A 27,812-nucleotide genomic window follows, 5' to 3' on the forward strand; every position below is an offset into this window, starting at 1 on the left:
CTAAATTGGACTGTATGAATGAGTTGTGCCCGTGTCCTGCAATGCTTTTACTCCCAGTGATGCTGATATTGGTAGTTACTCTTTCTGACCTTGAACTGGAAGGGAGTATTAAAAAATGTAGGAGTGGAAAAAACAAATGTTTGGTTTTGATTGTTATAAGGCAGGATATGCTACATCTCCGATAGAACAACAACAACAACATTTATTTATATAGCACATTTTCATACAAAAAGTAGCTCAAAGTGCTTTACATAATATAGATAGATAGATAGATAGATAGATAGATAGATAGATAGATAGATAGATAGATAGATAGATAGATAGATAGATAGATAGATAGATAGATAGATAGATAGATAGATAGATAGATAGCACACAAATACATGCTTTATTTTGTACCCAGGGATAAATTTGGCTTCTTATAGGTGTAACAAATCCCCTTTCTTGGACTAACTATAGGACGACCTACTAATATTAACAATTGTTTCTAAAATTCCTTTGCTTACATTTTCTTTATCTTGATAAGGTAAGTTAAAACCATGAAAAGGAACAAAACCTATGTCAATGGTGCAGGCTGGGGTGGTGATAGTGTATTGTGGTGGAGAATATTTTGTTCACATTAGGAGTGTAATGTTGTGGAGAATATTTTCTTCACATTAGGCCTTATAACACCATCTGAATGCTTGAATTCCATAATACCTGTTGTGATGAGGTATTGTGATATTTCTCTGAGCGTAATTTGCATATTCTTCCTAAACATATATTGCTCTTCCTCCAGTTGTTTTCATTCTATCTACCCAAGAATGTTATGCTTAGATTGAATGAATTGGCACTGTGAATGCATGCATGAGTGGGTCCTGCAATGGACTGGCATATTGTCCAAGGCTGTTTTCTACCATGTACCCAGTGCCACTCAGGTAGGCTTGGACTTTACCTACTATGAATTGGATTAAGCAGGTTTGAAAATAGTATCAGGTATGAAGAATAAATAGTGATGAAGATCCACAAGATCCACCTTTCACCCACATTCTTATGTAAATGGTTCAGTGTTTGAATCATGTTGTCTGCCATCTGTTTATTATCTACTATACCCAGCTTAAAAAGAAATGATTTATCTTGTGTTTAGAAAGTTGTTGTTGATGCTTAAACTATAACAGCTCAAATTCAACTCATTTAGTTGTCACCTTTTGTAATATGAATGCCATTGTAGACAGCACTGCCGTTTCTGCTTTATAGCAACCAAATTGTAAATTTCAGACCAAAAAGCTTATGCGGCATATTCTTTTTTGAGTGTCTTTTTCCCTCTAGCTATTCTCCTTTTTCCTCTGATACCCCTCAACCATAAAGAAGCTGGTGTGAGTGTGTGTGCATGAGTATGCCCCTACAACTGACTGATGCTCCATCCAAGATTGGCTGTCCTGAGCTCTGACAACTGCTCCATGGAATAAGCATGGGAAACAAATTAATTTTATTTGGAAATTAAGAATTAAATGAATGTTCAGTAAATACGTAAAAATGTATGTATGCATTTAATATGTTCATAAATCTATATTTATTGAACCCAGCTAATCCATTTTAAAAATGAATGCCATTGTAGATTGCACTGCTGTGCTGTACATTTCAACCCATAAATTAATTCATTTATGTTTTGGGTTATAGGGAGTTGAGCCCATTCCAATTAGGAACGATATATCCCTTGTAAGGGTGCTAGCCCATTGCAAATCACACTCAAACTCAGTCAGTGTGGCACAGTGGTTAAGACTTTGGACTTCAAACCCTGAGGTTGTGGCTTTAAATCCTGCCAGTGACCCTAAGCAAGTCACTTCAATTATCCGTGCTCCAACTGGAAAAAGAAAGAAATGTAACCAATTGTATCTCAAGTACAATGCTTTGGATAAAGGCATTGACCAAATAAATAAATGTAACTCAGTAACATTGGAATGTGGAATGAAATCGGAAATATCCATGGTAGAATCACACAGATATGAGGAGGACAAACTCTTCCAAGTCTGTCTAGGTTGGAAGCAGCAATGCAAATTACTGTGCCACTCTATGCATCTTCTTTATTAAGTAATGTGCCAATACTACAAGCACTAAATAGAAAAATGTGCTAGTGAATATATCTAACAGCTTAAATTGAAGGAAATTAAATTTTGAAAGAAAATTGTCTGTATATTGTCATTAGAAAGAGAAAACATCTCTCTATATATAAAATCCACAAGAGAATTACTTAATTGATTTAGATTGGGTTTTTTCTTATAATTCACTTGAACGTTCAGGTTGATTTTGCGACTTCTCTAATTGTGCTAGTTATCATAGTTTACTTGTGGTACCAATTTATTTGCGCGAATCTGAGAGACACGCAGAGGGCTGAGGGGAGTTAGGCAGGGCCCTCCTCACTCACGCACCAGCCTCGGGGCGTTCTGTACCTCCGCTTAGCTAGCAAACGAGAGAACTACTTAATGGATTTAGATCAGGTTTTTTTCTATAATTTGTTTGAACATTCTGCATGATTTTGTGACTTCTCTCATCGCGCTAAGAATCATAGTTCGCTTGCAAGAGCGATATGTTCATGCTAATCTGAGACAGAGGCTGCGGTCCGATGGGAGGGAGAAGCGTGACTTCAGGAGTATGGAGCCAGGCAGAGCCATCCTTGCTGTCCTGTTTCACTACTACGCGGGCAGAGCCGTGGGGGATGGCTAGTCATGTATAAGACAGAAACAAAAAGGACAAAAGAACTGTTCTCAGATGTTTTCTGAAGCTTAACACTCCTTGGAAGCTTCTGCTATGGCATCAACTACACATTAAGCGTTTACTTTCTTCAGGTGGCCAGTTTTTGGTTACTCAAATTAGCTTTTGGAAAGGGTCCTCCTTTCTTTCTTTAAAGTGTTCTATCAAAGATTGCTCTACCTCTTCAAATGCAGGAAAGAGGGAATTCACTTTTAAGGAATTTGAAAAATCTGAATGCCTCAGAGCTTATACTGCATGCCCCATGGAGAAACAAGGACATATCTATGAATGTTGTCAGGAAGACTTTGGAGGCCAAAAACAACTCTGGGGGTCCAAGTGAAATGCAAGGAATCTGTTCCTTTTGATCAAGTGACTCCAAGACTGAATCTAAAAGGAAGACAGGGGAAGATGTTAGGTAGTTCACTGTTGGTCACCAATAGTAGCAGAACTCAGTTCCTTTAATTAAATATATGGGTGGGTCTGTGGCTAAAAGATCTGGGCTAGTAACTGGAAGCTTGCTGGTCCTGGTCCTGGCAGTGACAGAAGGAACGCTACTCTGCTGGGCCCTTGAGCAAGGCCCCTAACCTGCAATTGGTCTAGGGGTGCTGTACAAACGGCTGACCCTGTGCTCTGACACTAAAAAACTCTCTGGAGAGTAAGTTGGGGTCTACAAAAACTGACAAATTCCTAATACAAGAAATATTATATTGAAGGATTTAAAAAAATCACTAAAGTCATAAGAGACTTTTTTGTTTTTGACAACTGCCAATTGATTTAATGCCTTTTTGTGAGACTAACAAACTTTATTTTCTCTTAAAAGACAGTATTTCAGTTTGAAACAAGTGTACCATATTATGAAAAATGGCAGGAATAAGGGAGAACATTTCTTTCTTAGAGTAAAAATATAAATACCAGCATTGATAGAATTGTGAATGCTGTGCCAGGTAACATGTCATGGCTGGTAGATAGACCTGTTACAGAATTCACAGGCCTACCTGGGCCTTGTTCCCAGCCAGCACCTGTTTATTTCTCAATCTTTTCTTGGAAACTCTTTCAGATGGTTAACTCTAATTTAACCAAATTTGATCTTCATAAATGAGATTGTTAAAAATTTATGAAAGAAATAGCTGTTACAAAAAATATTAGACACCCCAATCATTACTTGAATTCTCATTGCATTGTTACTAAAGCTTCATTACAAGGAAAAGCTTCGTGAATTTAGATGGAAATGACTCTCTAAAAATGACAAAACAATAGAAGGAAATGACTCTCTAAAAATGACGAAATAAGCCAAAAAAAAAAGGAACTAGGCATGATTATGAATCATGTTGTTTCATTTAGAAATAACATGTAAAAGGTACTTGTCCGGGAGCTGTGTTCAAGTTGGACATTTTAACAGAAAATTATTAGAAGAAATGCATATGATGTGCTTGATAAAGAGAAAATTAAATCCAACATCTATTTCTGTTTAGACATAAATAATGTGCAATTTTTCACACTTTGTTGTTGTTGCAACTACTGCAGGATTTATGATTTTTATTTCAGTATGAGAGGGCTATTTGGTAAATTTTAAAGTGCATTCCAAGGGGGCCATGTAATTTGTAAGGGAAGATTTGTTTTAATTCAGAATGCTTAGTAATGCATTCTGGAATAACAATGCAGGCTATGTTATTCCTGCGATATCTGTATCACAGTAATATTGAGTGATTACAATTTAAAAAATATTAAATTTAGATTTCTTAGTATCAGTAATCAATTGTTGAATTTACTGAGAAAGCAATAATGTTATGCACTAAGGTACAATATTTAAAATTTTCAGTTGCAAAACTGTGTCATCAATAAATGCAGCACTTTCATCAAATGGTGTATTCTACAATAACATTATGATCTATCAGTATGACACAAATTAAACACGGTGGACTGCTGTTCAAAATAAATCCAAATCTTATATTTTTCATTTTGGGTCTTTTTTTCTTGTGAGCTGTGTTGTAATATTAATGAAATATTCATGTTTTCTTAAACTGTGTGGCATTCAGTCAAAATTGCTTGCAAAATTGTGATTTGTTCTTGTATTTATTTTCTGTATTTAAAAATGTAACTCTATCACAGCAGCTTGAATAAACTGCATTGAAAGTGAGTAATTAATCAGAGCCAGTGTTACATTATAAAAATCCTGTCGATCAATGTTGAGTCCATATGATTGCTTTCTACTGTATTCCCTGGTAAATTTATCATATTTGTTCATGTAATTCATATAAGGTTTTCCTGTCAGTCATATGATTAATAAAATATTTATTTGCTATGATACCTTCTACTCCATATTAACCTTCTGGGAAATTATACCACTTCAAAGAAAAGAAAGAAAAATAAGAAAACAGAGACACTCACGAAATTCGTGTCTGTTTTTTTTTCATCTTGTGTTAAGAATGTGTAGTTATGGTCTCCTATTTGTTCAAAGCACATAACATGCAAGGTCATAGATACTAAAGGCAAGCAGATGCGCTGTAACAGATGCTAGGAGGTGAAGGTGCAGTAAATTTTTACTTATGTAAAGAATTAAACTGTAGTCTGTTTGTATGAAAGGTGCATACAGTATATGTTGCTTGGTATTTCCCTGGGTCAAAATGGGGCACACTTTAGCAGTATTGTTCAGATGATAAAATGTTGATTTCATGACACCACAAATGTGTGACTTAAAATTCATGGCATTGTCAATAATGACCCTTGCTACTAGACATGTGACGTCCATGCTGCAACAGCATATGCCTCCGCTTTCATGATTTAAATATGTTTATCTTTATTTAACTGAAGACAGTTTTTGACATCCACATATTAATAAGAAAATAAAATTTGTGAAGGACACTGGAGGTGCAGGACTTGAGAGTTCAAAGCCGTTTGTTTCGCGGGCGATCTGATGAAATATCTTGGAAACGTACATCTAGCCAGACATGCAGTGTAGACTGGATTAACTAAAAGGCACGGAGGAGGTTAGCAGCTATTAGGGTGTATATCACCCATTTTAAAAAAGCATGAATGTTGCCAAAAAATATTAAAATCTTCTTATATAATACGCTACCGTGGCTGTTCATTTGTCTGTCCAAGATTTTAAATCACCTGTAGCTCGCAAACCATTTGACCTATTGACCTGAAATTTGGTACATATATACTACGTGACGTCTACTATCTGCTTTCGGGGTGATGATTGACCTCCAAGGTTATTCCTCTTTTTTTTTATTTTATTTTATTGTAGAATCAACTCTCTGCAGTGGCCAGCAGGGTGCCATGCGACGCATGCATACGGGCGCTGTTCTCATCCCTACCACCTTCTCTGTCACTTTTCCCTTCCTCTTCATATCTTAAATCATTCTTGAGGCAGATTGAAAACTTAAGTGCCATCTTAAGTGAAAAATTAAGGAAGACATACTAAGTAATTGTAACACAAACATTGACTTAATGAGTTTTAACGCGAAAACATGGCAATGAAAGTAGAGAAGAAGTGTGCCGCTAGGGAGGAGAAAAGAAGAGCTGCTCAGGAAGCAGCAAGCGCATCAACCTCAGAGCAAAGAAATGCTAAACGTACAGAGAAAGAGGATGAAAACTATAAGTCAAGTGTATTCACTACATGTTATCGTGCAGTGCGCCGTTACTGGTTGTCAATAAAAGGCGTTACATTGGGTGAGATTTCCAAGTCTCTGATTGATGACAGGTTGTGTCATTTATACTAATATGGATATAGACAACAACTTTTTGGAAATAGGGTCACTATCCCAAAATCCGGGGGAGCATTACAGGGAATGGAGACTGGGGGGATTGATCCCTGGGAGGAGGCTACCCACTGTGCAAATGGCAGCAAGCCCAGCACCGAGTGCTAAAGTGTGAATCTTTGGAATTTTGAGCATTCTCCTAGGTACAGTCAGTGAAGGTGAAGACTGCAAAGGGTGACTATTTAACAGCTTGACTGGAAATACGCGACAGAATTCAATCATTGTTAGAATCTTTGATGTTGGTGATTCTGTTACCTCTTTTTAAAATAATTCCCAAAAAAAGATCTAACAGTGTGATGGTGCTTCTATATTTGTGTATTTTATATGAACTGTTTCCCTAGTATGGCAATGAAGGACAATTAAATAAAGCAGAACTAGCACCAGTTAAATTCCATTATAACATGCAAATAAAATTGTTTACTCCCCCTGTCTCATGCCAATCTAAAATATCACTTCATGGGGCACACATTAACAGGCAATTAAGCTGATTGGAAAATAAAATACATCAATTGGGATACATTGCAGCATTATTAGTCACTGATGGTGATTCAGCCACAATACACACAAATTTCATTTGCTCTGAGGCTAGGGATATGCACTGGCAATCAGAAGGTTGCCGGTTCAAATCCCATAAATGCCAAAAGGGACTCTGCTCTGTTAGGCACTTCAGCAAGGCTCTTAACCTGCAATTGCTGAGCGCTTTGAGTAGTGAGAAAAGCGCTATATAAATGCAAAGAATTATTATTATTACTTTAGCTATAAAATTTGTAATGAACCTACAGAGTTGGGAAATACAGTACTCATAATAAACTTCTTTTCTCACTTTGCATTACAATGTATTGTTTTCTTGATGCAATATCTACTTGGCTACAACCTTAAGTACATTTCTGCAGCAGCGTATAAAGTATGTACTGTACACTTTAGAGATTGGCTGCAAGAAGAGTGCATCATGGAGACCCGGAGATGCAGTTTCAGCTGGGACATACTCTGATTGTAGCCATTACCCAATTAAGTGCCCACCACAAGGTGCCTTTTAGCTGACTGAGAAACATCACACTCCAAGAATCTGCTGACACCTATGTCTGTCTTGTCACGTACAATTTTGAAGGGTTTTCAGAGGTGTTTATTTATAATTATTTATTAACAGATTATAATGACATATTCTGAAGACCCCACCTTGCAACATCCATCCATCGATTATCCAACCCGCTATATCCTAACTACAGGGTCACGGGGGTCTGCTGGAGCCAATCCCAGCCAACACAGGGCGCAAGGCAGGAAACAAACCCCAGGCAGGGCGCCAGCCCACCACAGGGCGTGCACACACACACCAAGCACACACTAGGGACAATTTAGAATCGGCAATGCACCTAACCTGCATATGTTTGAACTGTGGGAGGAAACCAGAGATACCCGGAGGAAACTCACGCAGACACGGGGAGAACATGCAAACTCCATGCAGGGTCTCCTAACTACGAGTCAGCAGAGCTACCCACTGTGCCATCATGCCGCTCACCTTGCAACATTCCTTCTTGAATCTCATGTTTTTTTACAATAATAAAAACTCATTTTATTGGGAAGGATTACTTGTAATTTAGCTAGGTGAAATTTGTTTTCCCTTCTGCTCTCCAAAAATATGGTGCCACAGAATGAATTAGTAGTTTTTTTGTAAATGTATAGAAGCTCTAACACTTACAATTTAATGCTTTAATTGAGTTTGCTTTTAAGTAACAAGTAATAAACCTTAATGTATTCTAACAAAAAGTGATCTCTGAATTTAATTAACTTTGCAATCTGTGAAAACCTGAGATGTGCAATACCAGTCAATTGAAAGCAGATTTATTGAGAGAAGTAACATTATGTAATTAATAAACTATATATTTAATGATTGCATACCTTATATTAAACTTAAAATAAAATAAAAATTCAGGCTTGTCTGTTTAAGTACAAAAAAAATTACCATGTAGTATATGCTTCATCTAACACCATATTCATCTGCCATGGGAAAAATAGCAAATGCAAATTTCAGAGGGCAAAAAGTTTTTGTTTTGATTGCCCTTTGAAGTTGTGTACTACCCAATGGGACATTTCAGAGGAGGTCAGCGTTACCTAAACACTGCAGGTAGCGTGGTGTAGTGGTTAAGGCTTTGGACTTCAAACCCTGAGGTTTTGGGTTCAAATCCTGCTACTGACATTGTGTGACCATGAGCAAGTCACTTCACCTGTCTGTGCTCCGCTTGAAAAAACAAAAGACATGTAACCAATTGTGTCTCAAATGTTGTAAGTCACTTTGGATAAATGTGTTAGCAAAATAAATAAATGTTAGTTATTCAAGTTGTGCCGTAAAGGTGACCTTTCACCTCTTTTAATAATATAATTCAAAATAGTAACGATAAGACAGCAATGACATTTTTGTGGTTGATTACAATTTGGAGTAATGCAATTATTGCAAATGTTTGTTCGTTTATTTTTTATTTTCACAAACTTCATTTCTTTGTGTGATTCATGTAGCAAATCAACAGTGACCACCCACGTCTCAATAAACATCAACCAGGTGTTCACGTAAATGCAAAGAATTGGGAAGGTGAGGTGTCACAACCGCTAACTCCAAACATTCTCTTTGCATATGAATTGAGCATACCCATCTGTCTCCTTTTTTTAAACTCTTTGTGTTTGCCTACAGTGCTGCACATTCAGGGTTGTGACTGAGACCAATTTTTAATGGGGGAACCACATTCCACCATATACTAGATGACTCAAAAACATACAGACAGGAAAAGGCCATTAACTCTCTTGGTTAATACCTCAGTTACCCCTCTTTCTTATTCAGGGACTTTTTAAAAACCTTTGGAGTTCCTGCTTCAACTACATGACTCTGTAATTTTTCAAAATTCCCATGACCCTTTGTGTTAAGAATAGATTTCTGGATTGTATTTTGAATGCATTTGTCCTTAACATCCTCTCATATCAATTTTGTGTTTCATCATTTATTTGAAATAATTTTTCTCGTCAACCTTATCAATGTTTTTTTACAAATGTGAAGGCCTCCATGCAGCCCTCTCTATTCAGGGGTAAAATGGTTGACTCCTGTTAGTCTGTTAATTGTGGCATTCGCTTGGTTCCTCTATTCTGCAAGTCTTCTAAAGTTGCTACGTCTATTTTGTAGCATGGTGAGCAGATATGGACACAGTAATTAAGAAGTTGCCTCAGCAGAACATTAGAAAGTGTGCATAGCTCTCCTGGATTTATTTTGAAAGGCTTTCATAATATAACCTAACATTTCATTTACTTTTCTAATTACTTCTTCACATTGCCCAGTCAATGAGAATGATGTAAACTTCTAATTTCTTATCAGAGGTTGCTCTAATTAGTATTCCTTTCATACATTTTGTAGGATTTTGAGATTCCCTCCATTAAAGTGCATTTTTTGCCCAGTTTTGAAAATTTCTTTTTTGAGTGACCTTTGCTACCATTTATCCCGGCCAATACCCCCAGGCCGCCAGGTGGAGCCTTCCCTGCAGCATGGAGGTGCCCCGAATGCCAGCAGGGAATTATGGAGATTGGAGTTTTCCTTTACAGCCCTGCTGGATACTACGGGGGCTGCTAGAAGGCGCTGCAGGGAGGAACATCGATTATTTGCCCTACGCCCCAGAAGTACGTCCGAGTCACATGGACAATAGGAATGACGTGCTTCCGGGGTGAAGAAAAAGGATTTTTATCTGATCATGGACTATAAAGGACTATGGGAAATCCCAGATGAACGAGCTGAATTGGGAGGCAGGGTGTCTGGGAGTGGAGGATTGATAGTTTATTTGTGATTATCGATTTATATTGGAGTATTGTGGAGTGGTGGTGCTTGGTGCACACTATTATTATAATAAATAATCATTATTTGGACTTTTATCTGGTGTCTGACATCTGGTCTGAGGGTTCAAGAGTGCCCTAAAACTGTCACAATGTATACATTTGTGATGTGCTAGGAAATTAGATTACCTATCAAAATCTCACATGGACATGAAAAGAATGTGCACAGTTCACACAGTCAGTTACCCAGCTGGCAATTTAAAAGTTAGGTCCAAGGCCCATGAATCACTGCTGTCAGCTGCACTCCCTAATCATTGTTATTGAAACCTCGTATACCGATTTGAAAAACAGAGATCTACAACTTCAGCAGGTATAATGTGGCAATCCAACATGAGACTTTGCTCTTCTCCCTTGAATTCACATTGCTGCAAGTGTAACTGTATTGGAGTGCTGGACTTGAGCCCTAGGCCTTTAAACCCAAATGTTAATGAATGAGGATACAAATCATATCCAAAACTGACCTCCAGATATGAAGCATTCCACTTTTTCCATCACGTACAGGGATGTGTGCACTTCTACCATATTCATCAAATCAAAGTTTATAGACATGTATAGACATTTGCCAGCAAGCCAATATTTCCATATGATTGTTACAATGAACTTTGAATGTTCTCACAGTCAAGAAATTGAAAAAAAAAGTAGTCTTTGTCAACAATCAATTCACAGAGCAGAGTGTGTGATAACACCTCTTTGTTTCTTATATTGTATGTGAAAACTGACTACAAAATAAAAAGTTTTTTTATCTCCTCTCTTATGGTGCCTTTTCCCCGTAATATGTAACTGTAAGCTACTTTATTGTATAGAATGCATTGTAAAGCCTCACTTCTACAATAATTGCAGTCCATTTATAATGTTTTATATACAATATTCAATATATGCATATGAGTGGGAGTCACTAAATGATGTGCATTTACATTTTTGCAATCTGTTTATACCTTTAATCTCACATTGCACATTGGACAAGATAAAGATGAATTTTGCTCCTGACAATCTGTCCAACTGTACACTGGGAAAACAGGTTATAATCGAGCACTGTAGGTAATAGGACTGTGTTTGAGTTCTGCTCAGTACAATCATCCAGAACATACAATTAGAAAAAGATTCACGCTTAAGGATATCATAATTTTAAGCTGATTTACTTTGACCAGCAGCAAAACCTCATAAAATCACAGGAACACCTAAATATCTGCAAATTATACAAATAGCTGTTTGAAATAAACACCCCGCACCATATGTTTGCTTTCAGAATTTTTTCACAGATAAAATTGCTGCTTAAGAAATGCAGTAAGTTGAAGAGATAGCATTCCATGGCACCATTCAGATGCTGACTGTTTGTCTGGAAGCACTTTGTCATCCCAGCTCTCTGTCAGTACTGCCAGACAATTTTACAAGGGTTGATATTATTGTATTTCCTCAAGACTAAGATCACCTAAAGACAATAGTAGTAAAATTGTAAATGCAGACATAAGGCTTTACACCACCTTTCTTGAAGCAACCTTCAACTTAAACCTGTCACTCAGTGAGCGTGTAGTGGTCAAACCAATGTTTTTTTGAAAACTGAACAGCACACCTGAAAAATGGGAGAATGCAGAAATAGACAGAGACAAATAAAAATGAAAGAGTGGTCAGTATATACATACATAAGTATACATATCCAGCATAATGAAACAAGAAAGCATCCACTTTTTGAAAACTTCTGACTCATTGGGCCTCATTTATCAATGGCTCATATGAATTTGCATATTTTAATCCTAAAAGTCCTACCACAAACAAGTGATGTCAAATTGACGCAAGCTACGTTTAAATGGAACTTAGTGCTACACTTCCATGTATGTTAATAAAAAAACAAATGCTGTTAATGAAGATTCTTGTGCACATATTTTACAATTAGCATGAAGCAACAACCCCTATGTGCTGTGAAGGACAGGATTCTCATTTGTCAAACTGCAGGAACACTGTAAACGAAAAAGAAAAAATATTTAAGGCATTAATGGAAACACTCATAACTGTAGTGACTGTTTATCAGCATTAGTTGAGGTGTATTACGTAACAATGGATTTTCCAATCAACACATTTCTGACCAATGGGATGAAGCAGGAATTAACAGAGGTATGAGCAAATCTTAAATATGCAGAAGGCATAATTATTTGTACCAAACTGTACCTCTTGAAACTCAAGTGACATGCTGATTTCTGGGTTGAAGGTCTCATTGGACATTTTTAATGTTATAAGCCTCCAATTTTCCTAATAGTTGCCTATCCAAACACAGAGCGGTGATATGTTGAATGTTGGCCAGCCATGCAAGTAAGAAAAAAATTCCCCACATTCTCAACACATGGCAATACATTGCCGCAAGTGTAACTGTATTGGAGTGGTGGACTTGAGCCCTAGGCCTTTAAACCCAAATGTTAGTGAATGAGGATATAAATCATATACAAAATTGACCTCCAGATATGAAGCATTCCACTTTTTCCATCATGCACAGGGATTTGTGCTCTTCTCCCATAATCTTTAAATCAATGTAAGTAAGTAAGTAAGTTTAAATAATGCAAGTAAGAAGGAATTTCCCTACATTCCCAACACATGGCAATACACTTGAAGAATCAAATAAAAGGATACATGCAATGAGACCACCACCTGCCCCAACAATGAATCATCATGTCACCCATGAAGTACCTGGATTTTAAAATAGATGTAAAGAAGACTGAGCCTTACAGTAAATGATAAGAGAGATAAGATATGAGATCAGCGTGTCTCACCCAGCTAGCAGCTGATAGATGGCATCAGAAGTAAGCTGTAAATTTAATATGTGAGCAGTGTCTTGAGTATTTTAAGGACATTCACATTTTAATGTGAATATTTATTTTTTGTAAACCACATTTGTTAACAGTACCATGTTATTAGCTGTATAAAGTTAAAAGAAGCTGCTGTTAATTGTGTATTCTGTTATGGATATCTGAGTGTGTGTAACAGCTGAATATCATCACAGTGTAGCCAAAAACATCACAATGGCCAGAACTTGTACTGGTTTTGAGATGGTATGATGGAGTGATTTCTAACTCCTGAGTTGATAAACATTTTCCATGTCTTTTTTGTGAGCTAGACAAACAAATGTAATATTAGAAAGTGTTTCAGAAGGCATGTATTACTTCAGTCTTTAGTACTGATTCAGAATGTGAAATGAGGGATGGAGCCTGTGTCAAAACAGCTTGGCAAGGGTGACTGTGTTTGGACTTACAGCTTATAAGTCATCCATCACAGGAAGGCCATAAAATGCCTAAACAAAGCAACTAGGAGATGAGTTGTACCTGAGTGCTTTCATCAGTAACTGGTTTGGAAGGGACAGAAGAACTAATACTATTGGTCTAAAGTATGGCTGCTTATGATTGTTTTAGAATCAGAGGCCATTCTGCACTAACGACGCCCCATTGGTTTCAATTTTCAGGTAAGAATGGTGTAAAGTTGGTCACCTTGCCTTTACCTCTATCTCTCACCATCTGGCCATGAAGCGATGACCTTGATGAAGACAACTCAATCTTGGCAGCCATAGTGAGACAGGCATTTGGCCTGTTTCAAAATTCCATTAAAAGGCCATGTGGTAGCAAAGCAAGCTAGACTGAAGATAAGCCGAGAGCCGCCAATGGACGCAAGAGGCACTATTACTTAGGCTGTAAGGGTATGGTTTGGCAGTATTCACAATGTATTCTGTTTCCTTAATTTATTTCATCATTTTATCAATAATACATAATTAAATGTGTAACCTAACTCCTGCCTTTTTCTTTACTCTGTCTAATTGCCTGAGGTTACTGATGAAGAAGGGAAAGGGGGACGGTGAATGCTAAATTACCTGGTCACAGAGTGGTGGGTGTACGGGATTTTAGATATTTTATTAAGTTCTACACAACAAAGAATATAAAAGGGGAAAATAGGGTCACCATAAGACGCTACACGATAAAACAGATTGCATGTGCTTTAGTTCATGAATCTTCCTTGGCAGCCGAATGACCTTTTATAAGCCACTTGACACAAATTACAAATAGTTTAATAAGATCCCCAGAATCACCTAGTATATACAAGAATTTCCATTGTTCTCAGTTATTTACTCTTTGCTCGTAATTGCTATCAACAAAAATAATCAAAACCTTAATTCACAAAGAATAAATTAAGAAAATGAATTATAAAGGAAGTACTGCAGTGTACAGTGCCGACACTTCACAGATATAACATACTGGGTTCAAATCATGCACCTGGTTGGTGTCCATGTGGACTGTGCACTCATTGTATCTCCAAGTGTTTTTTTTCCTTGTGTTCCAGGTTTCTTCCCAAAGATGTGCAGGTTAGATTTACTGCTAATTCTAAATTAACCCTGATGGACTGGCACCCTGTCCATGGCTGTTTCCAGACTTGTGATCCTGAAGTGGATTAAGCTGTTTTGAGGATGGTATGTTAATTACAGTGAAATATAGCCATACAATTGGGAAATCATTAATGATTTATTTCAATTAAAATGTAATTTTAATTTTATAGTCATTATTACTGTAAATGTAGGCTACAATTAGAATTTTGAAATAGATTTTCAGATTATTTTGCATCATTTTCCACAATGGTACAGTAAGAAAAAGTCTCCGCGATCTAAGAAGATATGACACTGAAGAAAATTATTACCAGCTTACATTGAATGCACTGTTTTGTAGTAATTATCTGTTGATGGAGGTATACTATTGCTGTTCCTAGTCTAATGGAGACGTGCAAGTAAGGATATAATTGTACTGGACATCTTGGTTTTGTTCTTTTTTTAAACTTTATGTGCACTTCCCCATGTTTACTTTTGCATGCTTTTGGATTAATTAGGGGTTTGTGTTATGCAAAAATCTGATTATATCATTTTTACTTTTAGTGTCATTTTGATTAAGTTGATATTTTTTCAAGTTAAATCATGAAACCATTTAGTTTTTTTATGGGCGATGTCATTCTGTGAACATTTTGTATGCAGTGGATACTGAGTTGCAATGTAAGACTGATTGTAAGTCTGCAATGCATGATGTAATTGACCTTGTACCTTCATGTCATCACAAATTGTGGATATTTTGACAAAATTTTAGGTGTGCTTTTAGTTACTGCTCTCTTGTTCAATTCTTCTAAGCTTCCATATTTTTGATTTTGATTCTTGTCTACAGTTTTGGGTTTGGTATTTTGACTGTTTGACTTTTAGCCCGACTTTTGACTTACATTTTATCTACTGGTCCCTTCTTTTCCTACCTTTGTGTGATACCAAAATGGTTCTCTGGCAGAACACTGTGCACAGTTGAAAATAATCCTGAGCTTTAACTAGATATATGTTTTCTAAAGTAGTAATATTATTTAAAATGTTACTAATAAAAATATTTGCTTGAAAATGTTACATACCAATTGGATTTGGGTAGGAATGACAAATGAGGCCCACTGAGACTGATTCATGTTTTTTTGAAGAAACTAAAGAAACTCGACAGTGGAAGTTATGAAGATGACATTCTTTGATGGTTAAAAAAGAGGGGGTTTGGGGACAGTGGTAGTCTTTCTGATTTTTTTTTTGTTTTGTTTTTTTTAAGTTTTAAGTTTATTCTATTACTTACTTGGTATTTCCAGCTGGATTTTTCTTCCTCCTGAACATATTTAGTAAACTGTTGGTCCGACAGGCCACTTTCCCATCACCTACATGCATGCGTACGACATCAGATGTGGTGAAAGCACTTCGCACGTTCCTTTCAGGCTTGGCAATGATAATATATATCTTGGGTGTGAACATGCATCCCAGAGCAACTGTCACACTTAGGCTCACGGAAAAGCAAGTGGTTATAATTTTATAGTTGCTTCCAAAGTATATTGGTATGAAGGCCAGCCATATAATGCACGTGGTGTACATAGTGAAGGCAATATACTTTGCTTCATTAAAGTTAGCTGGAACATTCCTCGTCTTAAAGGCATAGTAAGTGCAACTCATTATTAAAAGCCCATTGAATCCTAAGGGCGCCACTACCCCTAGGTTGCTTGTGTTGCAGATTAAGAAGACCTCTTTTATACTAGGATAAGCCAAGACAGTCATAGGAGGCTCCATAATGATAAGAGTTACTTCCAGAGTGAGCTGAAGGCTGACTAAGATTGAAGCAATGACAACTTGAGCCCAAGCACTCATAAATCGTGGCTTCCTTGTGCAGATCTTCTTCTTGCTGCCAGCAAGGATGCGAGCAATTCTGTTGGTCTTCGTCATCAAAGCTGAATAACACATGGATAATGAAAGTCCTACTAAAAGTCGCTGAAGGTAGCAGGATGCCACGGTGGGCTTAGCAATTAGTGTAAAGGGGCAGATGTAACCGAGGAATATCCCTGCCAAGATGATATAGCAGAGCTCACGGCTGGAAGACTTGACCACTGGGGTGTCTCTATAGAGTACAAAAATGAAGGTAACAAACATGGTGACTAAAATTCCCAAACACGAGAAAACCACTGCTACTATAGACTCTACATTGCTCCACTCAAGGTACTTCACTGGGATTCGGTCACAACCTACAAAAAAGGAAGAGAAATAAAAAAATAGTATTAGAAAAGATAAAAACATTTTTTTAATTGGGATGCCAGTTAATGGTGTTCTAGATCATCTCATCTCAGCAAAGTTAGAATTATTAATTGGACACAGAAACTGAGACAATTAATATGCTGACACAGAAAGGAGGAAATTCAGAGATCAACATAAAGTTCTCTACCAAAAATACATTGTAAAATTAACTTCCTTGGATCTGAAAACCCACAAAAAGATATATAAATGCATAAAGATCACAAAAATTAAATAAGCATGGCAATTATAAATAATTTTTATTAATAAATTTGTTTAGGTTTCTTAGAGGCATTTTTTTTTCTACATGGTTCCCTTCACTCCTTTTTGCATGTTTATAGCAAGATCATAAAACTGCTATTGACTCTCCTGCTGTGGCCCTTGGTGCCAATTCTACACCACACTGCCAAGCTATTTTTTCTGTCAATAAAATAGGACAGCAGAGTGACTCTTGTGCATGTAACTACTATACTGTAAAATTCTCCGCACCTGTTTTGGGAGACCTAGATCATCAAAACTATGATGTCATCTGTTGTAACTGACCATGAACCACCCACAGGTTTATTTTCTACAGAAATGTTGACTGGAGCTTTTGTTATCCTCTACTCCGTTGTCAGCTTGCTGTGTGTCAGTTATTACATATGTTAATGTGAGTCTATATTGTCACACTATGTTTAAGATAAGCATTGAGATTTATTTTATGTTATTCAATTTGATTCACTGATTTGATCAATATGGTGTTTATAGCTAAATGTATAAGATTACTGAAGAGCACAGTACACAAAAAGATTGAACTGAATCATTAGCCTTACCTATGCACGTTCTCTCCACATCCACAATAAGAAAAAGGCCTTCCCAATTAAAAACATACATAAAAATTTCTGGCCATGTAGGCATTTGTTCCTATTGTGCATATAAATTTATACAAAGTAAATCTGTGCAATGATAAATGAAAATTTCTTTGGTCACGCAAGTCCTCTTAATATTTAGTTTAAATTTTTGATAATACTACACACTGACACAAATTGCATAGTTTATTTAAATAAAGCAGTGACTTGAAACAGTCATATAAACCATACCCTAATTATGTCAAGAAGGATTGTGGAAAATAGATGGAAGGATGGGGTCAGAGACAAAATGAAAATTGTTGTGGCCTTGTGATGTAGAGGAGAGTGCTGGAGTACTAGCCCTTGCCAACAACAACATTAGTCACTCCATGGGCACCAAAAGGACACCTGTGAATGAAACATTAAAGTTCCATTAGGTATTAATTACATATGATATTTGGGACTGCGGTGCCAGTTGGCTTTACATGTCCTCCCACAGGTCATGAAATGAAGTGTGGCTGAATTGATGTCTTGAGTGTGTGTGAGACTCATCTTGAATAATGGCAACAGCCAGTCATTTTACTCTTCTACTTTTAGGGGCAAGGCTTTCTGCAAATAACAATGACCTATGTCTCAGGTTGAGACATAATTAAGGATATTCCTAGGGCTTAACTGGTAGTACGAGAAAATTAAAGCTGATTGATGTTCTGGGATGGACAAATCTGATAAACCATGTTAAACTTAAACTTAAATAGGTGGACATTGGTGTATAGGGAAGAAGTTTATCAATCAATGGCTGAATCAAGGTATCACCGTGGAGCACACTAAGAGGGCAAAAACACAAAATACAGGAGAGATAGAGAATAAGAATCAAGGATAACATGAGTTCAGATCTTTATTACCATTTTTAATACTGCCTTGATTACTAATAACCAGGAGGTGTAGAAGTGAAGGTAATAGACTGATATGGAACTATAAACAAAAGGCCTAGTTGTTAAACAGAGTAACCATTATTACTGTGAGAGCCACGACCTCTGCTCCTGTTGTTTATTTTTTTGGAAGTTGTTGGTAGAAAGAATGTCAAAACACAGAATAGGCAACTAGGAATGCCTCTCATAAAAAGGTATTATTTTTGTAAAGTTCAGGTAAACTTTGTTCAAGGGTTGATTATCCCCCGATACTGCTTATAGATCATCACTGGTTCTGAGATCCTGGAAGAGTTTAGCTGAAAAAATTCAATTTAGATCACAATATGCTTAATAATTATAGAACTCAAACTATTTTTTGTTTGTGAAGCACTTGTAACCTCTGTCTAATTTTAAATACTACGATCTATAGTCTGGCTATAGTACTACTCACAGTACGGAAACAGCCTTCTCTGGTATTGTTAATGACATTATGTATCTTCCAGTCCAGTTTTTAAGCAGTTATATTTCAGCCTTTATTTTGACATTATTGACCACACAATTCTATCTCATAGACTTGATTTACAGTAGAGTTGGTTGGACTATTAGGCATTAGTCATTCATAGTTAAAACTTAAGGCATTGAGTTTAATACCATTTTAGTAGGCACAGAAAAAATCAGAAGTTACATAAGGTGTCTCTCAGGCTGTTAGGGATATATTTAAAAAATCAGTGCTGTTTTATGTTGTTTAATTTATTGTGTTCATAAGATTTATTTATAAATGCTATGGAAACTCCAGACTCACCGGTACTAGAAAACCCCCATATAAGATATGCCGTTAAACACGTTTTGGTGTCTAATTATGTAAGACATCGAGCTACTTGGGGATGCACCCTAATTTTGGTCCTCTAGACCGAAAAAATACTTTTGGACCATTTTTTGATCAGGAAATTACACCTTTATGATAAAGAGTAAACTAACAGGTCCCTCAACAAAAATGATCAGAAGGGCCCGAAGCTGGGCATGCCACATCAAACCCAGGGGTCACCCCCTAATGGGATATGCGAGGTGAAAGCTACCCCTTTTTGCAAAATATCGGTTATATAGGCAAGTGAAGTGTTCTTCCATGCTATTTCAAAGTCATTGATTAAGAATATGATTTTTTTTCATGTTTGATCGTTTACTTGATATTTCGCCCTCTATGGACTTCTATTAGAGGGTGACAAAATGACATATTTCTATTACAAACGATAATATTTAGGCTTAAAACATTTACATTGAAGCATACATTTTACTATTTCAAATTTTTGCCACATCTATTCCTGTTAATTATTTACTTCCACCTAATGCAGTAAAACATTACATTTCTTTTGAAAACCCCAAATTAGGGAGGCTTATGCCAAGTCAGACATTTTATATACTATTAATTGTGTAAGCCTGTGCTGTAAGCCCGTGCCATAAAAAGGGTCCTAGAAACTATTGAAACCATCCATCCATCCATCCATTTTCCATCCTGCTGAATCCGAACACAGGGTCACGGGGGTCTGCTGGAGCCAATCCCAGCCAACACAGGGCACAAGGCAGGAACCAATCCCGGGCAGGGTGTGTGCTCATCTCACTTGTGTAATAGTGGCTAAGTGAGTTTCTTTCTTTTCTTGGCGGTTTCTCTTTGGCGACAGAGTCGCTTTCTTTGAGCGTCATGCTGTAGCCTCGAACTTCTGGGCCAGACAGACACACAAACTTCCATGTGTAGACGTTTATATATAAGATTGTTCATTTTCTGGCAAATATTATTGTTATTTTAGTGATGTCATTGCATTGTCAATTTGTATATTTATTTTTTTACATTTTGTCTCCTGATTTCATAGATGACTCAGAGTTTGGTGTCTGGTTGCTGCAGTGCAGAATTGCTGCACATGCCATGTGGGCCATAACATGTTTAAATCCATACTGTATATGATGGCCATTGTTACTGTGCTGATGCCCAAATATTACAATAAAAATTGGACTAAAAGAAAACATTGCTTGGAAAAGATCTGATGTCTGGTAAGTTTTTGTTTTGGTTCTTTGACTTAACATTTCTGCTTGCACTAATTCTTTTGTTAGTCCTAAAACCAAAACACTAATAAAAATCAATTCAAGCACATTAAGCCTCAGTCCTGGGACCATTTCTGTTTTCTTTCTGTTGCCAAACTTTAGCAGATATTACTTGAAAATGTAATTTTCAGTTGCAGTTATATGTGGCTAATGCTTAGTTGTATTTAACAAAGAATGTCTTAATGAGTCTGAATTTTTTATTTAATTATTTTAGTGATAACTACTTGTCTTTAAACACAGAAAAAGAAATTTAATTATTTGGTAGAGACACTTTAGACATGATACCTATCTTTGACATAAACTTACCATACCAGCGTTTTTTAAAAAAAGATACATAAAAGTTAATGCATTTATGTATTTATATTGAATTAACTACTGTAATGTTTTATTTATAGGCTGCTTGAATCTTGCTGTTTACAACATTAATTTATCACAAGCAACATTACTATACACGTGTCCTGTTTTTAAGTATTACATTGGCCTCCACATAAACTTTTTATAAAAAAAAATCTTAAAATGTTTTAGGCTCCACTTACTTAGCAGAACATATTAGTACATGCTTTCAAGGTACACGTTATCACAAGATACCAGTCTTTCACAAATTTCAAGGATACATAACATAATTCAGGCGGTCAAATCTTTATTTCATTATCCCAGAGGGGTCAAACAATCTGCTTCCTGTTAGTCTCAGATTTTAAATCATAGCTGAAGACTCACTTATTTGAAAGAGCCCACTCTTCTTATAGATTCTCATTAGGCTTTTCATATTGCAGCAACTTTTAAAATGTAGTTCTTTTGAGTGGAGGGCTAACATCCGGTCACTTCACTGTAGCAGACCTCTCAGTGCATCTCTCTGTGATCCTTGGAATCATTGCCATCTGTTTGCGACCTTCTCTTATTCTGGTTTTCCTACTCCACATCTTGCTGTGGCACTTAGTGCTGGGATTCTTCTTTAACCAAAATACTGACCATGGAATGTGATGCAAGAATGAGTTAGAACCTTAGAATTCAAATGTTTTTAAACATCCAAACTGAACTTTATATTGTACTACAGCTATGGATATCTGCATTTGGAGAATGATGTTGGAAAATGCCTGCTAATCATCCTGAGGTTCAGAAATGCTGTTAACTGTTTTGTCCCCTTTTCTGCATTGTCCACTGCTGATATCTTTTGTTAGTGGGATCTCTGTTAGCATTATGTTTCTACCCAACTTATTAATTTAGCTTAATATACTACATTTTAGCTTGGATACAACACTGTAAGTTAGTATTTTATGGTAATGCATTTTTTGCTGTATTGTAACGGCAGGGTTCATGACAATAGAGGCAGGAGCAGCGGCCGCAGTGATTGCATCTCAGCAGGTGTAAATGCAAAATGGTCTACACTGGTCAAACCGTTATGCAGATTTGCTGCCTGTTTCTGTTGCTGTCAGTGTATTTCACGATTAAGTTAGTGATCCTCAGTGTTTCACCATGTGGTCTTTTTTAACATAGTTAGCTAAAAATCCATAACAAATGAGCTTTCTTCCATCAGATTACCATCTGCTGGCACGGCACATCACTACATTATCTTTGTTGATTTGCATAAGCATTCAGAGCTTTCAAAGTCCTTGCATGTGTTTTTCTTATTATGTATTTTATCTTTATTATGATGGTGGTAACACTGCACCACTCTATTTATGACTCTGTGCATGGTCACGGCCACAACGTATTGATTCATCATTCATCACCTATTTAAGATGACAACACGCTACATTTGATATCTAAATGTTGAATCATCTTACAAATAGCTAACCACAAATGTTGGCAGTAGTTAAGGGAAACAAACACTAGTATGATGACATTTGTCATAAGTATTTTGACTAGGATTTTGGTTTACAGCTCCTGTTTTATGATACATAGTTTTCTTGGTTTGTTTCTGCTATCTTGACCACAATCTGAAGATGTTGTGCAAGTAAGTAATAAACCTTCCTCACTAATTTAACTAATTATTAAAATGTTCATAACAACCCTTAGCACGTCTTCTTAAACAATGTTTTTTTTTTCCAATTTCCTATTGTATCACTACAATATTGCTTCTTGTAGTGTGTAAAACTGTGTTCATGCCTGGTGCTGCCAGCCTGTTTCCAACTGAGGGGCTGCATCAATTGGCCTTGCAGTGTTTTCTATGGTTGGGTGTATGAACGTGTAACCTGAACTTTCCAATTTGAGTGATGGGCTTGAAGGTCATTGCCTATTTTAAAATTAGGCCCATCTATTATTGCTTATCATTTGCACTTCAGTTTGAGGTTTCCACTGTAGTAGTCATGCAGCAATGTAAAGAGATATGATAATTCTTATAATCTCTCTGATCTTACTTGGAATGGTGCATGGCTCAAAAAGGACTTAAGAGAAGAGCACCTGTCAGTTCTGCACCTCAACCTGGCACCTAACTCTTTGAAATTCAATTGCATAACTGACAGCCTGCTCTTAATTATGATATTTGTCCCAATGTGGTCAATGACATTGGAATCCACCCTACCTATGGCAAAGAACCTACCATTTTCCAGGGAGGTTTGTGAACCCGGAAGGTAACACACCGTAAAAGACTCTCTGTCTCTAGAGCAAACTTGTGTCAAAATCTCCTATAGATTGAATGCCCCCACTATTATTACTATTCTTTTTCTGGGGACATGTTTTGAGGTGACCCAGCAAGGCATCTGATATTATCACTTCAGAGTTATCAAAGTAACCATCCAGCTCAGCAAGGTCCTGAAAACTGTACAAAACCTCATATTCTGGGGTTTGGTGGCCCCGGACAGTGTGCATGTCATGCTCCGCTACATTGCACATATGTCTGACTGTGACCCACCAGTTCCTTCCTCCCTGATCTCAAGTCTCGTCACACATCATTTTGGAGGTACATACTATCACCCTAAAGGACACCTGGGCAAGTTATGACAGTTATTCACTGCCACACAGGCTAGTCACCTCCTCCTCCTCAAGTTCAGTGACCCTCAGCTTGATCTACTGGATCAGCTGACATCTGCATATGTAGAACTTGAATTGTATTGGCATCATAATTAAAATATGTTTGGGTGACAGTTAAGCTATGTAAAAATCAAACATAAATTAGTTATAAGTTTAACTAACTACACAGCACCTGTTTGATACCTAGTGGACTTCTCTAAGCCACTGTATGCACTGTTGAACATGCTCACACTACTGAACTCATTCTACCATCTGCTGCTGACACACTTGAAGCTGCCTGCTGAAGGTACTTTTATCTCCTAGTACACTTTCCCTTAAGCCTGTCTATTTCCCTAAAAAAACTGTCTCTTCACTGCACTCAACACAGCCATGCATTACATAACTGCTTAAATGCTCTTCTTTCAAAATGCCTTCTTCTCAGCGCCAGTGCTCATTGGCTTGCTGGTGTTGTACCTGGGTTAACTAGTACTCTTTTGCCACTTACTTATTTAGTACTAGCTGAAATACCCAGCGTTGCTCAGGGGGGAAAATAAAGTTTGTTTTTTTTAATTGCTTGAGAAAAATATAATTAAAATAAGCACAACTTTAAAAGTAAAAATAAATTAACAAACAATGAAGACTCATTAATGTGCTTGTCTTGCGGTCTTGTATGTATGTCATCATCCAGTTGATGCTCGTAACCGGCAAACTCTATTTAATTTCAAAAGCAAGAGGGGTGCAGTGGTGCTCAAACATAAAGAATGCTGGCAGTCACCTCCTTTTCGCCCTCTTGTGAGTGTCAACTGGATGATAACATGCATACAAGACCATAAGTAAGATCACCCCTGGCCCTACCCAGAAGGGCATGGGTTAGGGTTGATTTCACCCTACAGTATTTTTCGTCGACCAATGAGAAACGTGCACCAAGTTTCATGAAAATCGCTCCAGCCGTTCGGAAATGATGCTGGAACATACATACTGTGAAGGACAGCCGGGTCCCATGCCCGGCAGGGACGCCCCTGCTGCATCTGTTCCGGGGGAGCCACCATGGGCAGCTCAGTACCTCCCCCGGGACGCTTGGTGGCAGCCTCCCTTGTGGACGATGATTCCCCAACCTGGCGCAAGGCTCCATGGGAGATGGAGTCCTCCACAGCCTGGTTGGGGGCTTGGATGGCCGCCAGGGGGAGCTGCATGGACTTTCCAACCCAGCTGGTCGACTCGTCAGCCCCACCCGGAAGGTCAATTAGGGCCAGGTAATCAAGCACCTGGAACGCTTCCGGGTGGGGTATAAAAAAGGCCAGCCACCACCACTCGAGAGAGCCAGAGTCGGGAGGAGGAGGACTAAGCCTGAGGAGGAGTGGTGGTGCTGAGGTGGAGAGAAGAAGTGAGGGTTGTTGTGTTTGAAGTGCTTTGGGACTGTGTTGGGCCTGTGGGACACGGGGAAGGCGTGCCCCACGGCTGAAGAAGAAATAAAGTGCATTTTATTTAAGTACATGCCTCTGCCTGAGTCTGTGCCGGGTCGGGCGCTATATATCGCCTTTTACAATACATACACACATACATTGACTTTTATATACATATACATTAACACATACAAATACAAAACTGGCATATTATTGACTTATTAATTATTATCCTACTGCTGAGCTGTGCCTGCCACTAATGCCACTTTGTGGTTTGTCCTTTTTCACTTCAAAGCCATTTCATTGTAAACTTGAGGTGTTGATGATTTAATTCAGACAGCTAATAACCAAAAGATTTTTCTGAGCAGCTAGGAGGTTAGATAGATAGATAGATAGATGATAGATAGATACTTTATTAATCCCAGGGGGAAATTCACATGCTCCAGCAGCAAAAAATATTAAATTAAAGAGTAATAAAAAATGCAGGTAAAAAACAGACAATAACTTGAATAATGTTCAACGTTTACCCCCTCTGGTGGAATTGAAGAGTCGCATAGTTTGGGGGAGGAATGATCTTCTCAGTCTGTCAGTGGAGCAGGACAGTGACAGCAGTCTGTCGCTGAAACTGCTCCTCTGTCTGGAGATGACACTGTTTAATGGATGTAGTGGATTCTCCATAATTGATAGGAGCCTGCTGAGTGCCCGTTGCTCTGCTACGGATGTCAAACCGTCCAGCTCTATGCCAACAATAGAGCCTGCCTTCCTCACCAGTTTGTCCAGGCGTGAGGCATCCTTCTTCTTAATGCTGCCTCCCCAGCACACCACTGCGTAGAAGAGGGCACTCGCCACAACCATCTGATAGAACATCTGCAGCATCTTACTGCAGATGTTGAAGGATGCCAGTCTTCTAAGGAAGTACAGGCGGCTCTGTCCTTTCTTGCACAGAGAATCAGTATTGGCAGTCCAGTCCAATTTATCGTCCAGCTGCACTCCCAGGTATTTATAGGTCTGCACCCTCTGCACACAGTCACCTCTGATGATCACGGGGTCCATGAGGGACTTCATGGTTATGAATCTCTTACCCTTTTTTAATAACGTTTAAGTCTATACAGCTATATTTTGTTAGGTGATGATGAAGTCGGAGGTTATCACAATGACCTGATGGCAATCAAGTCAGACCAGGCACCAGCTTCCCATTGTTTAATTGATGTTTTTGCTACGGAGAAGTTCATGAACTTGCATGTTTTGCTAATTATTAGTAAAAAAGGGATGGACACTACTAGTTAGGTAAGTTCATGTAAACGTTAAGGAAGTTGGACAAGATATAGGAAAATTCTTTTCACGCCAAAAATGCCACTGGACCAGATAAAGGCGGAGTGGTGGCTCTGAGGTTAAGGACCTGCGCTGGTATCCCGAAGGTCGCCGATTTGAATCCCCGTCACTGCCAAAAGAGATCCTACTCTGCTGGGCCCTTGAGCAAGGCCCTTAAACTTCAATTGCTCAAGGGGCGCTGTACAATGGATGACCCTGCGCTCTGACCCTAAGGGGTATGCGAAAACTAACAAATTCCTAATATAAGAAATTGTATAAGGCGAAATAAAGAACAAAAAAAAAAAGGCACTATATAGGCTATATGAGAGCTGCTTGTTTCTCATCAGTGATCTAACCTGCTATTCTTTATGATTTTGTTTATTGTTATAATTTGCATATTTGAAAAGATTCTAATTTATTTATTTGAAAAAGTTGCTTACATAGACAATATAGTATCAATTGGTCAATAAAGAGTATTTTCCCTTAAGGTAATTTTTTTGTGAAACTTTTTTAGCTAAAAAATCCACCTTTTCTCTTTCTTTACTATTGTTCATTAACTTATCGATTCTTTTTTTTTTATCCTTTTAAGGATCATAAAGGGAACAGCCAAAATGAGCTCCACAAGCATTTGGACATTTACTTTATTTGTTAGACATTTGTCAACTCTATGTGTGAGCACACTGTAACTGGAGGAACTCCAGTAGCTGTGCTGCTTAGCTGAATGATAACAGAAGAATTGGCCTGATAACACTAGTAGATTTATTTGTACAAAGCTTAACTTTTGTTTCTAAGACTCAGAATGTTTATTCTGCTGATAAACTTGACTCTTTAAGATTCTTTCCTTCTATCATAACTCTGTGTTGTATAGGTATTACTAGGTCTACATTTTATCTTACTTAAAAAGAAATTTAAGTAGAGTTCAATTCATGAATAATTCATAATTACACCTCCAAGCTTATGGCTTTGAGTTGTTGAGACTCTGATTCAAGGTGCTGTCTATCGAAAGAGTTTCACAGTATTTTTTCATATTTAATAACTTCCTATCAACGTATGCGTTCATGAAAGGTGTTCATGTGTGTGTTTGTGCTGAAGTGCAACGCCATCATTGCACTGAGCTGTAAGAAATCCCAGCGTGACGCACATGACCACAAAATTATTGCACTAACAAAAGCATGTCTCAGTGCAACAGTACAATTAGAGACATACTCGGAGGGATCAAAGAGAAAAAATCGAAATACCAGGGTACAAAGAGTGAGGCTGCTTTTTACAAAAACGTGACTGACATGTGTAATGTACCTAACCCTTTTCCAAGAAGTCATTAATTAATAAATATCTCATTCATAATGTTTTAAGTCAGCAGGGATACAAGTAGA

The 27,812-nt window shown here is 37.6% G+C and overlaps 1 protein-coding gene across 5 annotated transcripts in view; it reads right to left on the reverse strand.

Annotated features, from left to right (window-relative positions):
* The window catches only part of LOC114648704 (metabotropic glutamate receptor 1-like), a 384,098-nt gene that overhangs the window by 22,402 nt on the left and 333,884 nt on the right, over window positions 1–27,812 (reverse strand). For all 5 annotated transcript variants that reach the window (XM_028797884.2, XM_051925288.1, XM_028797885.2 and 2 more), the window contains exon 8: window positions 15,971–16,901. In XM_028797884.2, coding sequence (XP_028653717.1) covers window positions 15,971–16,901 — 931 coding nt within the window. The remainder of the gene's footprint in view (window positions 1–15,970; window positions 16,902–27,812) is intronic.

Source organism: Erpetoichthys calabaricus, chromosome 3, assembly GCF_900747795.2.
Source record: "Erpetoichthys calabaricus chromosome 3, fErpCal1.3, whole genome shotgun sequence".
NCBI classification, from domain to species: Eukaryota; Metazoa; Chordata; class Cladistia; order Polypteriformes; family Polypteridae; genus Erpetoichthys; species Erpetoichthys calabaricus.